A 16,803-nucleotide genomic window follows, 5' to 3' on the forward strand; every position below is an offset into this window, starting at 1 on the left:
TGAAATCAGTAACAACAGACCAGAAAAAAGAGAACGACAGGAGCACGAAATAAAAAACCTGATGAGCGAATTGAAATTGACATTTTGGCCAGAGGCCAAGAGGAGGCCCAAATGGAGTCAATTGAAGAGGTCTTATGCAAGATGATGGCCCAAAAGCAGGTTGGTCGCCAGAAATAAATTCCTCTTTTTTCCTCTCAATTTATTATTTGTTTTGCTGATTTTATATTTATATATTTAAATTATAAAGTCACAAGATTTGTAGCTTAACTATAGGAATAATTATTTTATAATGTCTGCTTTAGAAAATATGTATATCTTAAAATTTTTAAAAATAAAGTTTTAAGAATATTAATTTAAAAATAATTTGATTTTCCAGGGAATAAATTCCTTAAATTTTTAAAAATTAAATTAAAAGAATATTTATAAAATAATAATTGATCCCTATCGTTTTTTTTTAAATTTTTTTCTATATTTCAGAAAGTACAATATGGGCTAACTAAAATTAACGCAAACTACTTAATGAGGGTCAAAACAGAAACAATTTGTCAAAATTAAGTAGTTTATGGCCGCAAAAAAAAACTTTATCTGCAAAGCGCATAATCAATGTCCTCTCACGCCCACAACCGCAAAAAGGGGTGGCTAAAAACCCACAAGTAACAACAAAAAAGTGTGAAATGCAGCTGAAGTTAATTGAATTTTGGACACAGCCAACATATTTTGGAATCTCTGTGTTGTTGGGCTTTTACCAACTAGTTTTTGTTGTTTTCGGTCTGCCTGCTTATCCAATTAGACACGAAATTTTTGTATCTTCTTTTTTGTTGTTGTCGAGGGTTTGGTTGCCAGTTTCAGTTCGCGGCATTAGCTCAAAAGTTGGCCCATTAATGGCAAACTAAATTCACTTTTTCCTTTTGCAGAGCCGAAAATTCCATTTCGTGAGTGAGTGCAAAAGAGTGAGTGTGGGCTGCACTGTGAGAAATCAGGATACACTACCAAACTTAAAAAAGATAATATACGTGAAATACCTTAAAAAAGTTTTTTATTTAAGGGATAAAACAAATCACTATGGACGGCAGTCCATGTAGTGACGAAGCGCACCAGGAGGGTGTGCGAAGGCGACTACTATATATACACGAAGAAATGAAAATCTACTGTGATGGTCCGATCATAATGAATGATACACCTATCGAAAGGTATTGCGAAAACTAACAGGATTGCATACCAAGACTCTAAGAAAATCAATTGGCTTGGGAGAGAGAGCGGTGAAAGTAAAAAAGTGAATATTTCGAAATATGGAGCTGTTGGGGCCGGTGGGGATAATTGCCCCCTCTCAATGTTTTAGTTGTATTCCTTTTGAAAATACCCGTCGAATGAGGGGTCATTTGTCAAAATCCGACGCTCCGTTCAAAAGTTATAGCCAAAATAAGATTTTCTTCGTCTTCCCAAAATGAAAATTTAATTCTGTTTGTCAGTTTGTCAGTTTGTCAGTTTGTCAGTTTGTCAGTTTGTCAGTTTGTCAGTTTGTCAGTTTGTCAGTTTGTCAGTTTGTCAGTTTGTCCAAAACATGTTTTCTAAGTTTTGAAAATTTGATATGACGTTCATCACATCGATATAAAAAACTTTTGTTCTACCACTTTTGGAAAAACTCGCTAGTTTAGCGGGAAAACAGCTATAAGTAGCTAAAATTCGGAAAGCCGTAACTTCTATACTACTAAAGCTACAGACTTGTGCTGCATCTCGTTTGAAAGGTATTTTGAAATGCTATAAACGCCATTTATATGCAACTTGTGTAAATGTAATAGTTAAAAAAATATGAACAAAAGACAATTTTTTTTATTTTTTTCAAAAACGGCTCTAACGATTTTCTTTAAAACTTTAAACTGTATAGCCCTTGAGATTCCTTAAATTTTGGTATATAACACATTACTGTAAAAAGTCACGTTTAAAAGTTATTTTTATACGAAAATAGCCACTTTTGCAAGCTCGAACTACTAACGCTCCCTGAGTATTGAATTTTGTGTGAGGGTATCCGAACTGTATTTTAGGGTCATGGAATCAGTAAATTTGCACTTAAGAGTTCCATATAGGAATCTTTTGTTCTACGACTTTTGGAAAAAGCCGCTACTTTAGCGGGAAAAAGCTAAAAATAGCTACATTTCGTTAGTTTGTAAGATCTACACTACTAAAGGTACAGACATGTGCTATACCTCGTTTAAAAGGTATTTTGAAATACTTCAACGCCTTTTTAACTGAATTCGTTAAAATACAATAGTTTAAAAATTATGATTTATGACCAATTTAAATTTAAATGTTTATATTAGCACCTATGAGAGCAAAAGTAAACAAACAAAAACTTCTGATATCAAATAAAAACACCTCTTAACGAGGTAAAAAACTAGTGACGAACGCACCTTCAACATACAAAAGTTCTGATATCAACATTTGTGACGAAAAATTATTACACTCGTCATTAAATAGACTTTCTAATATTTTCTCATTCGGCACGCTGCAATAGAAAATGCCTGTGAAGGGAAAAAGGCTGGAATAGTTTGCTAGGGCGGGCCGAATGAGAAAATATTAGAAAGTCTATTTAATGACGAGTGTAATAATTTTTCGTCACAAATGTTGATATCAGAACTTTTGTATGTTGAAGGTGCGTTCGTCCCTAGTTTTTTACCTCGTTAAGAGGTGTTTTTATTTGATAAATTGTATCCAGAATTTTGTCCTTTTGAATTGCAAAATATTTCAGAAATATAAAGATAACATTTTCGATGAAATAGTCCTAAAACGAAAACACCTTTTTTTCTAACAAAAAATATAAAAAGTTTTTTTTTAATCGTTAAATAAATATTAGAATATTGGAAAATGATGGTAAAGACAAGAAAATGCTAATTTTATTACCTGTATACATTTTTTTTTGAAATAAGTTCACACCCATTTAATTTAAGATTTATTTAGAAGGACCTATATTATTTTTCCCAGTGTGGATGTGTGATTTTAGTGGCTATTGCTGTTGTTGTGGCTGTTGGTGGTAGCGGTGGCTGATGTTGATTTTCGATGTTTGCTTTTGGCCAGCCGCTGTCTACTACTCCTTTTTACCCCTCCCCACCCACTTCTGTTTGTGATTGTGTTAGCCATCCAAAAAAGAGGGGAGCAAGAGGGATTCGGGTGAGGGGGGCGTGGCAAGAGGTCCTGGAAGCCGACAGAAGTTTGCACTTTGCGATGGCTGCGAACTGCGGCGGAAGTCAATAAAAGTTGGCCTACTCCGTGGAACGGTGAAAAGGACGACTGTCTGAGTGAATTGCCAACAGCCACTAACCAAATTAGCAAGGATCGGGATTCGGTTTTAGGACAGGTAGCATTTAGGCGGTTCAAATACAACAACATTGAGTTCTTTAAAATATTTTCTGTAGGATTTATTTCTTTAAATTTTTTTAAGGAAAATTTAAGAACAAAGAAGGCTACTTAAATTATAAACTAGCCAATAAACCTAGTTTGTAAAGAAAATATTTAATTAACCAAAATTATGGTAATTAATGTAAAGCTCAAATAAAAAAACAGTAATTTAATAAAATTTAAAATAAATTATCCTTGATATACCGCGATTTTTGAGGAATCGAAATAAAGAAATAACGAGAAGGATTGACATAGTTATGTTAAAATCGAATTTGATAAGTGTAAAATTATGTCAAATTTTAAACTCGATAGACATTTTCTAGGATCTAGTCAAAGTTTCAAATATCGATGTTCATTGAGGATTCGCCGTAATATTTAGGACTAGCGTTGCCAGACTTGTTTGCAAATAAATTCGCCATTTTATCCGCGGCGAAAGCTTTTGAATTTGCCGTTCTTAAGCTTTTAGGCTTTATCCTTTTCATACAGTGGCGCCACCTGTTCGGTTGCCCCGAGAAACTTGAAATCGAAGCTTCTGTTGAAACCTAAACTAGCGACATTTGGCGGGTAAAAGTAGAACTAAAAGAAGCTTTCGTCAAAGGCAACAGGTGCAAAAAGCTTTTAGGCAAAGGCGGGAAAATAAAATGAAACAATAAATAAATATAAATAAATAAATAAAAACGCACCCAAATATCCTCGTTCAGATTGCTCCACTCATCGTTCAATTCACCGTTTAATTGACAGCAGCGATAGAAAATTCCCCAATTTCCAGTTATGGAAATTCCGAAAATGCCGCCACATTGAGTTTCAATTTCTAGAGGCCAATCTTTATCCATTTTGGTTTTTTGATTATTGACTCTTTTTTGACACCACTTTAAAATTTCACTGATTTTCACACTAAATTTCAATAAAATCACACAAGAAAAAAACCAATTAAATAAATCCAAGGGCAAGCGATTAAAAGCGTACTGTACACGACGGGCAGAAAATTGAAAAAGAGTTTGAAGTTAGGAAAGCCATAGAAAGGAAAATGAAAAATGGAGTCGGCAGAGGCAAAAGCAGCGGACGAGCAGCGAAAGATCTAAGGAAGAGGATCAAAGATAACACCCGATTTGAACCAATGAAGAGTCAGCGAGAGAGCGAGAAAAAAGATCGAGAACAGAGCGGTCGACGCCGACGCAACTACAAGTTTGCACTCGTGCATTAGAAACGGCAACTTTAAAACTGGCTAGAAAATATCATTAATAAATCTGAAATAGCTATGTAAATTAAAAATTGATATTTTGTTATGGAATTAATTATGTATGAATAACTTCGAAGTTATGAAATTATTTATGTCTTGAAGAAACCGTTAAAAACTATTATTTTTGGTTTTTTTTTTTGCCAACCTTTGCAAATATTTTATCTTTTCAAAAAATATTTCAAACAAAACAAAACTTTTAAACATTAAGAAAATTTTATACAAGAAAAAGGCCAAAAAAAGTTGGATTAATATCGGAAATTTTAAAATAAGGACGTCTGTAAGTAAATTAATTAATTTAATTTTTATACACGCCTATTTTTCAAAATAATTTGCAATATTTCCTTGCTTATAAAATATTGGTTTAGCCTAAAGATACTTGTTTTAATTTCAAAATACAGCTAGTCACCTAAAGTATTCCAAATTTTTAGCTAGAAAACAGCCGAGCTGACAGCACTGATAAAGCGGGTGACGCAGAAGGAGCGCCAAAAAGTCTGCGAAAAATCAGCCATAAGCGCAAGTGCGAGCGAGATAGAGCGAAAATGTAACTGTACTTAGCTACCTGCAGCGGTTGCGAAGGCTTCGAACAAAGCGGAAAATAAGAAGTTTTCAGTTCAAACGTATTTTTGTGTCCGAACGTCGCGTTTGAAAACGAATAGAGTCCAGAATAAAGTTCTAGTTTCATTTCATAAAAATCAAATTACATAGTGGCGGTGTTTTATATTAAGCGATTGATGTGTTTAAATATTATATTGAAATTAGTGTAAATAAGGTGAGGGACAAGTGTAAGAAATCTTATAAACTTTTTTTAGTATTTAATCTAAATCCAAAATCGAGTAAAGTAAATCTGTGTGAATATTAAAAACAACATCTAATGATTCTAAAAATATGAATGCAGAATGTGAACAACGAAAACCAAATCTGTAATAAGGTAAGTGGAGCCTTTATAAAATTTTTATATTAAAACTATTATTCTACATTTTTCCTGCCCTTTTGAAAATAATTAAAAGAAATAACAAAAATTATTACATGTTATGATATTTTCCCAATAGAACCATACATCTTTTGATTCTTATTATACAACATTATTTTTAAGGAATACTTTAATTTTTTTAATAATATCTTACCTCTCTCATATGAAATTCCACTGGGGGAACATTTCCATTAACTTCAACTGCCGACGCAGACATTTGTTGTGATTTCAGTTCAATTTTTAAAGTGTTTTATTTTTCCAAAGATATTTCACTTGTTCTTTATCTATATTACGAATATCACGTACTAAGTCACAATTGACACTTTATTGTATTATTTGTGACTTGACATTTGTCAGGTTTTTTTTTAGAGGCTTTCGCCTATTTTAACACCTAATTGAATTCGCGTCGGGGATTTTTTTTTGAGATTTTTTGTAAGGAAGCGCAGTTATTTTTGTGGTTTTTCTTGTGGCTTTTCTTGCTGTATTTGTTGTTGTTTTTATCTTGACCAGTGGTACGTGTCGCCACTACAAAATGCCGACGTGATTTCCCCAACGGTAAATCCCAAGTGGGCGGTAGTGTTGTGGGCGGGGCTGACCTCTTGATTCTAGCAGTTTATTAGGGATTTTGGTTCGGCCTCATGTCTTGTTTATGTTCGAGTATCTAAAATAAGGATGGAAAATAAGACGTGAGTATTTTATGAAGGGAGAATTCATTATTGATTTTATTCAACATTTTTAAGACAATCGATGCTATCAAAATAAAAAAAAAAGCAAATTCAACTTTATGGTAATTTTATGTTAAAGCTTAAGTGACAAATAATGGCTTACGAATTTAAACCCACTTTTATTGATTTCATGAATTGGTTAGTTCGGGTTAGTTGAAAATGATTTGGTTCTAAAATTATTTAATCTAAACTTATTACCTTTTAATGGTTGTATAAAAACAGGGGCAAAATATATTGGAAAATAAAATAATAAATTTATTTTTAAAATGTTTGATCCATAATTTTGCATATAAAAATAGATGTAAAAAAAACCTATTTTCTTTGTGTAAGGGATGGAAATACATTTTCGGCCAAATTGGCAGGAATTGGCATGTGAGGGAAATTCAATTGATTGTTGGATATTTTTAGATTCCCCCATTTGATACTTGATAGATGAGATGAAAAGGGACAGAGAAAGGAGTGGAAATGGTTATAGCACGTTAGAAAAAAGTTGAAATAGAAGCCACTAGCATTCTCAATTCAAAAAGAAACCCTGCACAAAATGCACTTCTGACATAAAGTAAAGGCTAATTTACATATGATATGTTTCTGTCATTAGATTGCACAGCCATTAAAGTAAGCCACAAAAAGGGAAATATTTACATTTATTCTTCTTCTTTGAGTGTGCTTTCTAGCTAATTCCCTTCATATTCGCATAATTAATTTCACTTTATGTTTTCGCGGTTCTTACATCGTTTGCATTCCAATTTAAATAAATAACTCCGACATAAAAATTCATTTGCTGCAGCGAAAAGAGTGAAGAGTACCAGAAAAAAACCGGCAATTGGGAATGGGGCGTTCCAGGGAGCTGAAAAAATTTAGCAATTCAGAAAAGGAAGAGTTCTTCAACCTGCTCTTCATTTTATATCCTTTTGATATATTATATTCTTTTTCCAAAGTTAAAATTTGGATAAAAGTTTGCATAGTTTTACTGTCTCTACTTTTAAAGAACCATTTTTTGTTCCGAAAATTATATGTTCTAATAATCAGAATGTTATTTAAAAAGGATATTTGAAATGAATTGAAGGATAGGAGATGATAAAAATCTACTTAAACTCTCTTTCATTCCTAATGATTAATCATATTTCCTTACGCCCTTTTCTTTTCGCTTATAAAGGGTATTATACATATTATGTGTATCCCTTTTGTGGGATAGGAGATGCCTAATGAAGGGCCACCAAACTGCAACTGCTACTGACACATTTGGCACATGCCTTGTAGGGTGGGTGTTTCACCACTTTTCCTCCTCTTCAGCCCGTTTTTCCTGGACCACCCTACCCTCTTCATTTTCCCCCCACCGAACATGCTACATTGCTAATGTGTCCCATTTGCAGTGGCGAACCACTGAAGCTTAACACGTTGTCTACGCAGACAAGCCGCCCGGCAGCCACGCCCCTTTGAGCCTCCAGCCGCCCACACAAGCGAAGAAGAAGCAGAAGCATTGCCGCCTGCAATGTGTGCTATAGTTTTTGCTTATCAATGTGTGTACAGTACAGTGGGTAATAGATGTTAGAGAACAGAAATGTCTAAAATTATTTTTTTTTTAATTTATTTGTGGTAAAAAACCTTGTCACTGAAAGTCTTTTCTATATAAATACCTTTAAAACCCTGAGTTATAAAAATGTAATTTTGACCTAAATTAATTTAGTCCTTTGGTCAATAAAACTTTGACAAATTTTGTAAAATAAATTAATTGTGATTTTTATTAAATATTTGCCTTCTTATTATTCTTAATAATTATGAGGACTTTTTCCTATATCGAGTGACCACTGTATGCGTCTGTTGGCACACATTTGCGATTGTGAAAGTGTGCTAGTGTGTAAAGCTATTCAAAGTTGCATCTGACTTGGACCCCAGGGGAAAAATGGAAGGCAATGCAATCCCAGTGGTAATTGTCTCGTTACTCGCTGCTTGTTGGTAAACATTCCGTGCACACGTGCATACGGACACGGGCTTCACTGTACACAGAGGCACAGAGGCGGAAGTAGCTGCCAACACCCTCCCTATTATCGCCTGCCTTTTCAGGACTCCCCATCGAAGCACCGGTTGGCTAATAATTTATTTACAGTTAACATTTTATAAGCCCGCAACATCCACACACACACACACATACATTGAATGCGATTGAGACCCCCGGCTGCCATTTGATTTAACAAATATTTGCAGTCAGCTTTTGCACTTTCATTTTTGAACCTTTTCCGCAAAGGTATATGGACATTTTGAGGAATTTTAAAAAGCCGATTTAAAAATTAATTGAAGTAAATTCAAGTGATGTTTAAAATAGGTTAATAAAATATTTAATCCCTTTTCACAATTTTTTTATTTATTTTATTAAAAAGCATAGTAAAATACATTTTATATTTTTAAATGTACTAATTCAACATGGGGTAATATTTTAAAAAATATACGAAATAAACTCAATATTTTAAATGAAAATTTTTTATTTTTTTAGATCCTATTTAAAATAAAATTATTATAAAATTAAATTATTTAATTTATTTATTTATAAAGAATTTTTTTCATTATTTTTAATTTTTAATTGTACTTTCATGAAAACACCTTTATAAGGAAACCAAATTTTTTTAAAAGCTTTTGAATTAATTTATAATTAATTTTTCTTTTATTAAGAGCATTTAAAATTCGATTTAATCGATTTTGCTCCCCTATCTTGTTTCCTTGGATTCCTCCAGACACCTGATTTCATCCACTTTCCTTGTGATTTACCCCGCTTTTCCGCCAGCAACCGCTGACAACTCGAGTGCGCCATTTGCCATTTCAGCGCTGATGGTAAGTGAAATATGCACAATTTCCGTTTACCATTTCACCCAAAGAGAGAGAGTGGGAAGGAAAGTTCAGGGAGGATATGAGGTAGCAATGTTGTTAGCAAATGTGAAATGCAGTTAACTCGGTGAGTGAGTCTGTGTGTGTTTTACATAAATGAATGAAAAGGGCATTCGGTTAACAGGATGTGCAGGAAAAAGGTAGCAAAAAAAAAGAAGGCCACCCAAGGAGCAGAGCAATGCAACAGTACAAGTTGCCATCAGTCGCTTTCAATAGCCATTAAGGTGGCTTTCCCATACAGCCATTTTCACTCTTTTTCCCGACCAGCAAATGGAAATGCTTTTCTAATGGTCATTCGAAGCAGACAAAGTTATGCTCGGTGCATTTGTTATACATATACATTCGCCAGCAGCCCGACTTTTCCTCTATTATCCTGCCCAACACGACTTTTCCACGTGAGTGTGGGAAAGTGAATGTGATTTGCATGGGTTTAACAAATTGAAGTTGTTGCGGATTGTGTTTTACAGTCATGGCTTGCTGCTTATCGCACAGAAGACCAACTGAAATTGTTGTCCAGGGAATTCAAAAGTGCATTTTTATACCTATATTGCGATGTTACATTTCTTTTAAAATTAACTTGATTGTGTAGAATGTAAAAAGTTTACATTTTCGTTCTTTTTTAAATATAAATGTTTATAAAATATAAATCACTCTTAAATCACACTTTTGAGTATAATTTCTTGTTTTTAAATATTGCCAGTTATTATGATAATTGGTAAAAGGAGCAAGAATATGATGTATTCAAAAAGTATGTAACAAAAAATTTATTTTGAAATCCATCCACAACTAAATCCTGGATTTGCCACTGTCCGTAGCCTCAGAATAATTTTTTAATATTAATAAAGATTGATAATTATTTTAAGGATTCAAGGAATATGATATAATTCTTTTAAGTGGATTTCCACATTTATTTTTTAAACACTTTTGACTGGTTGCCCTTATTATCATTTTCCAATTCAAGTTTTTGCCCAACACTGGTAACTTTATTGGTCGAAGCCTTAAATGGCTCAGAAATTCAATTCATTGGTTTGCTGCAAATGAAACTTGGAAACTTTGAAGGATTTCGCCTTCGGTGGCAAAGTTGCAAGTACATTTTTGCTTTTCTGATGAACTTTTGACTGGCTGCCTTCGTCTGGGTGGCTTTATTTATTTGTTTGTTTGTTTCGCTGCGTTTTCTTTTCGTATATTTTTTTGTATTTTTACTTTATGCGCATGAAGAAAAACTTTTGTTGTTTGCATTGTGCTGTGTTTGTTTTGTTTGTTCAGCACTGTTCCGTTTCGCTTTTCTCTGTTTGTTCTGCTGGGAAACTCTCGAGCGAATAACCCAAGGCAACGCATCGAGGAAAAACAAAACGTTTCGCTGTCACGCGTAAAATATATCCATAAATTTCGCCCACTCATTGCATGCAACGTGACTTTAAGGAGAGGAAAACTAAGGTGACTATGTGAAATTTAAAGAGAATTAATAAATATTAAATAATATGCTTGGTGTAATACCTATTTTACATTATAAATAAATGAAATTAATTGACTTTAATTAAGTTCGCTGTAATAATTGTGTGCATATTAAAATGGTCTGGACAATTTTAGCAAAAACAAACAAAAAACGAGTCTCTACATAATTAAAAAAAATTTTACGATGAATATTTATTTCCATTTATTTCTCATTTAAGTAAAAAGTAAACATATATATTGGGATTCATAAATATTACAATCAGGCATTTAAAAAATTTTAAAAGTCATTAAAAATAAAAAAAATAATTACTTTAACGAGTTCTAGGAAACCAGTTACTACTGTAACACTTAACAAAAGCATTTTTGGCAACAAGTTTATGTTTTGTTTTTCTTTTATTCTGGGGTTTGGTTGTTTGCTTTATGCTTTTTAATATGGCGACTGCGGAGCTCGTAAATTTACGCAGCAAAATTGTTTAAAAACCATGGAGAAGGGGACCAAATTCGGGGAAAGTTGGCTAACACTCGTGTTTAGGGTGAGCCCGCTGGGTCATTTGACAAGAAACCGAGTCACCCCAATGAAGAGAAAACCCCCTGCCAAGCAGCTTTACTCACTTTATGACAATTCTGCCCTGTGATGCTGAGAAATTGTTGCTCGTCTTACGTTGTTTAATGTTTGCTCAACCTTTGGCATTGAAGTGAAAAATGGTAGCTCGCTTTTTGGTGCCCCCACACGGAGTTTTATGAGTGATTTAATGCGGGAAATTGTGTGTTCATATGGGATGTGTGAAATTAAATAGGAAAATACGACAATTTAGTATGGAAATTGGAGAAAATTTTTGACATTTTATGACACCATAAATGATACAAAGGTTGCATGGGTACCTTTATTTTAAATCGAAATACTTGGCTTTAACATACACAATAATTGAATGATGATTGTTCAATTTTATTATATTTTTTGCATTAATAGAATAATGTTTACAAAAAGAAAAAATGCTTTAAAATAGCAAAAATATTATATGTTGTCTTAAATAAATGAAAATCAAAATAATAATAGAAAGAAACTAAAATCAAAAATATATAAGAGTTTTTCTATCATTCGATAAAATTATCCACAATAAAACTTTCTTAATTTAGACCATCAGGATTTCCATCTATTTTTCCTAAAATATTTCCAAATATAAGATTTTGCCAATCATTCGATCAGTTTATTCGCAATAAAACTTTCTTTATTTAGACCATAGGAATTTCCATCTATTTTTTTCGTTAAATATTCCCAATCCAATTTGTGACATTTTTTCCGTTTATTTTTGCTTGCTTCACATTTGGCTATAAACGGAATGAATCTTTTATTTTAACGCAGCTGATGCTGCAGGTTTCCTCTGTTTCTTCATTGTTCTTGGTTTGATTTTTCCGTTTCTTGATTAGGGGGAGGTATTCACCCATGGGAATTGCAGCTGATTGGTTCTGTGCGAGGTTTGTTTTTCGGATTTCTTTCCGGTTGTTTATCTCTGGCACAAAACGAGGAAATCGAAAAGCAAACAAACAAAAGAGATAAAAAAATAAAATTATCCTGGGGAAAATATTTTAATTTGGAAATGTGAAGGAAAAGGGAAAATGGTCAAACTAAAGTAATTTCCATGGCAAATTCTTGGCACCTGGCTTGGGAATTTCGGTAATTTAGCCGCAAATATTTACGCAGAGGAAAACACGTTCGCGATTTTTATTTTTTTTGTTATGTTCTGAAACGTTGTCCATTAAAAACATTTGTTTGCGCATTAAATTAAACGCGTTGGTAAGCCGAGAATCGCTTCGGTTTGTCTTACCATTATAATTGAGAGAGAGGCGGTATTTTTGCGAATAAGTGGGTGGGTTTTTCCGCTTGCACTTACTCACACCGACGAGGACTGCGGGCGAACTAAATTGAGGGAAAGCGGTTTTCCTCTGCGGCTGGGCGAACGTATAACAGTTTTTCGCTCTCTTTTGGCCCAGGAAAAATCGCTCTACCCGCTCTTTGCTTTGCTTTATCGTTAGCTTTGTTTACATTTACAAATTGCTGCGCAGGATTGAAACATAAAAAAGATGAAGAACTTTAAATCCAGTTTGAAATACTCTTGAAGCAGATCTTAAAAAAAATATATATTTTTAAAATATTATTTAAATATTAAATATTATCAAAAAATAAGAAAATGTACGCAATCGCTCGAATTTACCTATTAAATTATAAAATACTAAAATTTATAGATGCGGCTTTCATTAGAAGAGCAACTAAGTGTACTTTAATTTAGTAATTATAATTTTATAACACATTTTTTGAAGAATGTTAAAGAAAATATTTATATAAATTTAAAATAAAATAAATATTATCCATAGTTGTTTGTTTTACATTTTCTCAACTACCCTTTAAAAAGGGTATTAAAAACCTTTTCTTAATTTTTTACGTCCTTTTGCTGAGCTTGTTTGTTGTAGTTGCTACCTGTAGTTCGTCGGTGTTGTTGGTATTTTTGTTGGTTTTTGAGGTTTATCGCTTGGCGCATAAATCGTTTGTTGCCTGCAGCCAGTTGTTGCTGGTGTTGTTTTCATGTCAATTGCTTGACCTTCAATTAATTGCTGTGCTCTGCTGCCTGACATTGAAACAATTAACGTTCTTTTCCGTTTTTCCCAGCTTTCCTTTTTTTTTGCATTGATTGAGATGGAAAACTGCATTCAAAGGGCGATGGTGAGGGGGTGGGGGTGTGGTAGTGCAAGCAATTAGTCTTTGTTCGGTGGATTGTTGCACTGACACCATTCGGTTGGTGATTTATATTGTCCAGGATGTCAAAGGATTGACAAGGACTGAAAAGAGTTGCTGTAGCATACTTTCTAGCGCTTAGAAAATAAAATGGAAGTACAATTTTGTGAATGGTTTTGTGGTTTTTGTATAATGAATTTTACTTTGGTTTTCTTTTTCATTTTCATTATTACTCTTGAAACCTTTTCCCTTTCATTTTCATTAATTTAATGTTTGTTTAATTTGCAAATACTTTTTATTACAATATTACAAATGACTTTGCTAGATTTATTTGTTGTGCCATTAAGGGAAGCCTTCAATTATTTGAATTGATTTTTACGCTTGTGAGTTTTGAACCTTTCATTATTTGAAAGGGTTGAATTATTTGATTAATTTTCTACGTTTATATTCCGGAGCCTAACGAAACATAAAGAATGGCTGTGAAAGGTCACAATTAAATGTCAAAACCATTTTCTTTGTTATCGAATTATAAATTAAGTTCTAACAATACAAAGCTAATTTCTTATCCTAGATATTTTAGTCATCCATCTGAAACACACTTTCAGATATTTTACTCATCCAATTAAAGTGGCAATCTTTTTTTTTAGAATTCCTAGCTTTAAAGCTTTTAAATTTAAATTTCATTCTGTGGAATCTCTGATGGCTTGAATACATATTTTACTAGAAACCTTTTTAGCCGTCGTCCTGCAAACAACATGCGGTTGGTCAAACATGCCAAAAAAGGTGGACAGCAGACGGCAGCAACGAAAATGGGGACAACAAAAATTTTAAGGACAACCAAGGATGGAAATTCGGGAGATGAAAAGTGGGGCGACCGGAGGACCAACACATGTCACAATTTTGTGTAAAAAACATCTTAAAAATGTCCAAGCTGCGTTCTGTGACAAATATTTTTTGGTAACGCAACACACACATAAATACACTCGTAAGCTCAAGGATTTTTGTAACTGTGTGAGTGTTATCAAGTTTAAAATCCTTGAAAATATGCAAATATACTTTTACATGAAAGGCCACCATACAAAAAAAAGCAAGGACATGAGTGATGACAATTTGCCAAACATGAGTGGGAAAAACAAGCAACTTTAAATGTACATACCGGCGAATGTCCAATGCATAAGTTTGCATATGATTAAGTCAGAAAAAAATGTGCTTTCATTTTTTTGCTGCTGTAAATTGAAAAGTCAACAAACTCTTAACCGCAATCGATCGCTATAGAATCGCGAAACCGCAGCGAATAACGAATAATTATAGGAAAATCCACTCGAAATTCCTTTTTAATTGAGTTGGCTGCAGCTGCGGCAGTTCATCATTAGAGAAAGAAAAACGAGAAAAAGAGCGGACGAAAGCTGATGAAGAAATTTTTTAGCAGGATTAAGTGGATATGCTATGAATATTTCGTTTTTCCTTCGCTCAAGAGGAAAATGGCGGAGCGCAAAATGAGTCTTCAAAAGGAGAAAGGAATTTTCACGGACGGGCAAAAAATATGTCTTTAAATTGCACAGACATTTGCCTTTCATTTTAGATTTAATTGAATTAATTTGTGAAAAATTGTAAATGCCTGAAATTGTAGGGACTAATTGAAGGAGAAAAAAAGGGGTTAAAACGGGAAAATTGAATGGTAAGGGTGTAGTATTATTTACAACAATTTTAAATACTTTCAATTTAAGCCATTTTTTTAATAGAAGCTTTTCCCATGTTATTGAATTTTATTTTGGTATTTTAAAATGTGAAATATTTTCTTTATTAATAAATGGCAAGCAAATGCAGTAAATCAAATCCACATTTAATTGGCTTTCATTTGCACCCTCAGTTAAACAATTTCTTCTGCTTAAATGCCTTTCCTAAATGAAATTACTTTGTTTTCCCCAAAGGCCTTGCAATTTTAAATATGCGAATTCATAGAAAAACTATTTTAGGTCTAACCATCGTCTCACTTTTGTTTCCCTAGCTTCTAAACAAATATTTGCATATATATCTAAGAAAAGAGGAGGTATAACACAAAGCAAGCAAAAGATATGAAATCAAATTATTGTTTTCTGTGGGCAGAGATTTGGTTTCATATTACTGCCGGCCAGAAAAGAGAGACAATATTTGGCAACAAATTTTAGACAATGTCAGCTGGCCGCAGGCGCAAAATTTTAATTGGATCATCTGGAACAAAAGGAAACGAGCTGGTGGTGTATACAGGGTGTCCTATGTATATTTTTTGCCTCTGACACATAATGAGGCACATCAAGCTAACGACTTTTCCTCTGGCCGACAATAGATAACCAGAGGTGGTGGAAAATCCTGGCTGGCTGAAAGGCGCAACTTTGAAGTGTCATGGCACAGCAGCAACGGCGAGAAAAACAACGACCCCACCATAGTAAACACCACGAAATTCTCCCTCGGGGTAATTCACGTTTCTGTTTACACTGAAATGCGGCTAATTTCCACAGCGACAACAACAGCAATGCGGCTGGGGAAAATGTAATGGAAAGATGAACAAAAGTACTGTGCACGTCATATCGCCAAAATGAAGCCAATGGAAAACTGAGGAAAAATTTGAAAAATAAACCACTGAGACAGAAAGATAACTTTAGGGTCGGAAAACAAATGTGTAGAAGCTTCTGCGTGTTTATTAAGATTTACCATTGTCACAAAAAACCTTACAAAATTATAGTCAGAAAAGTTATAAAAAGCTGAATTTAATTATTATTCTGATTTAATGCACCTATGCATTTTTAGTCCGTTTGAATCTTTAGTTTTTATTAGAGATCGTATGTTAATTGATTTTGATATTATACATATTTCTTATTTGTAATTTGTGATCCTTGATAATAATTTTTGAATGAAAGAAAAAGTTTACAATTGACTTTTGATCACAAAAATTTTGGGTAAATTCTATTAAAGCCATTTCCATAGGTCGAAAAAAACTGGCTAAAAAAGCTAGAAAAGTGATTTTTCTGAAGAAGTAAAGAAACTTGTTAATTTAGACTTTTTTAAAAAGAATTTCAACAATTTTTTTTTTTTTGTTTTCTGGTTAGGAGGCATTTTTTAATTCAATTTGTTTAATATAGTTAATTTATTTCTTAATTCCTGCTACAACAGGGGCACCCTTTATAACGTAATGCACAAATTATATATTTGCAAAGCAAATCATATTTATTTGTAGTAAAGAAAATAGATAACTACGAAAGTATGAGACAATTATGCAAAAAATAGAGAGCTCCTTTGGCTTAAGTTCTCGGTAGTTTCAGGCCCTAACTAGTCAAATTTATAGCCCATTGTTGGTCGTGAAGTGGGTGGACATTTTCAATTTGGCCACCGGGGAAGGGGGCAAGTTTTCCCTGTCAAATTTAGCATGCCG

General features: G+C 33.3%; 2 protein-coding genes across 11 annotated transcripts in view; both read right to left on the bottom strand.

Annotated features, from left to right (window-relative positions):
- Positions 1-6,100, bottom strand: part of Rbfox1 (RNA-binding Fox protein 1) — a 95,354-nt gene extending 89,254 nt beyond the window's left edge. For all 10 annotated transcript variants that reach the window (XM_044393769.2, XM_044393767.2, XM_044393766.2 and 7 more), the window contains exon 1: positions 5,758-6,100. In XM_044393769.2, coding sequence (XP_044249704.2) covers positions 5,758-5,820 — 63 coding nt within the window. In that variant the 5' untranslated portion in view covers positions 5,821-6,100. The remainder of the gene's footprint in view (positions 1-5,757) is intronic.
- A 135-nt stretch (positions 6,101-6,235) lies between these two features.
- The window catches only part of LOC123002982 (uncharacterized), a 38,460-nt gene continuing 27,892 nt past the window's right edge, over positions 6,236-16,803 (bottom strand). The window contains exon 2 of the mRNA XM_070214916.1: positions 6,236-6,264. Within this exon, the coding sequence (XP_070071017.1) occupies positions 6,251-6,264 (14 nt within the window). The 3' untranslated portion in view covers positions 6,236-6,250. The remainder of the gene's footprint in view (positions 6,265-16,803) is intronic.

This window comes from Drosophila takahashii, chromosome 3L, assembly GCF_030179915.1.
Source record: "Drosophila takahashii strain IR98-3 E-12201 chromosome 3L, DtakHiC1v2, whole genome shotgun sequence".
Lineage (NCBI taxonomy): Eukaryota > Metazoa > Arthropoda > Insecta > Diptera > Drosophilidae > Drosophila > Drosophila takahashii.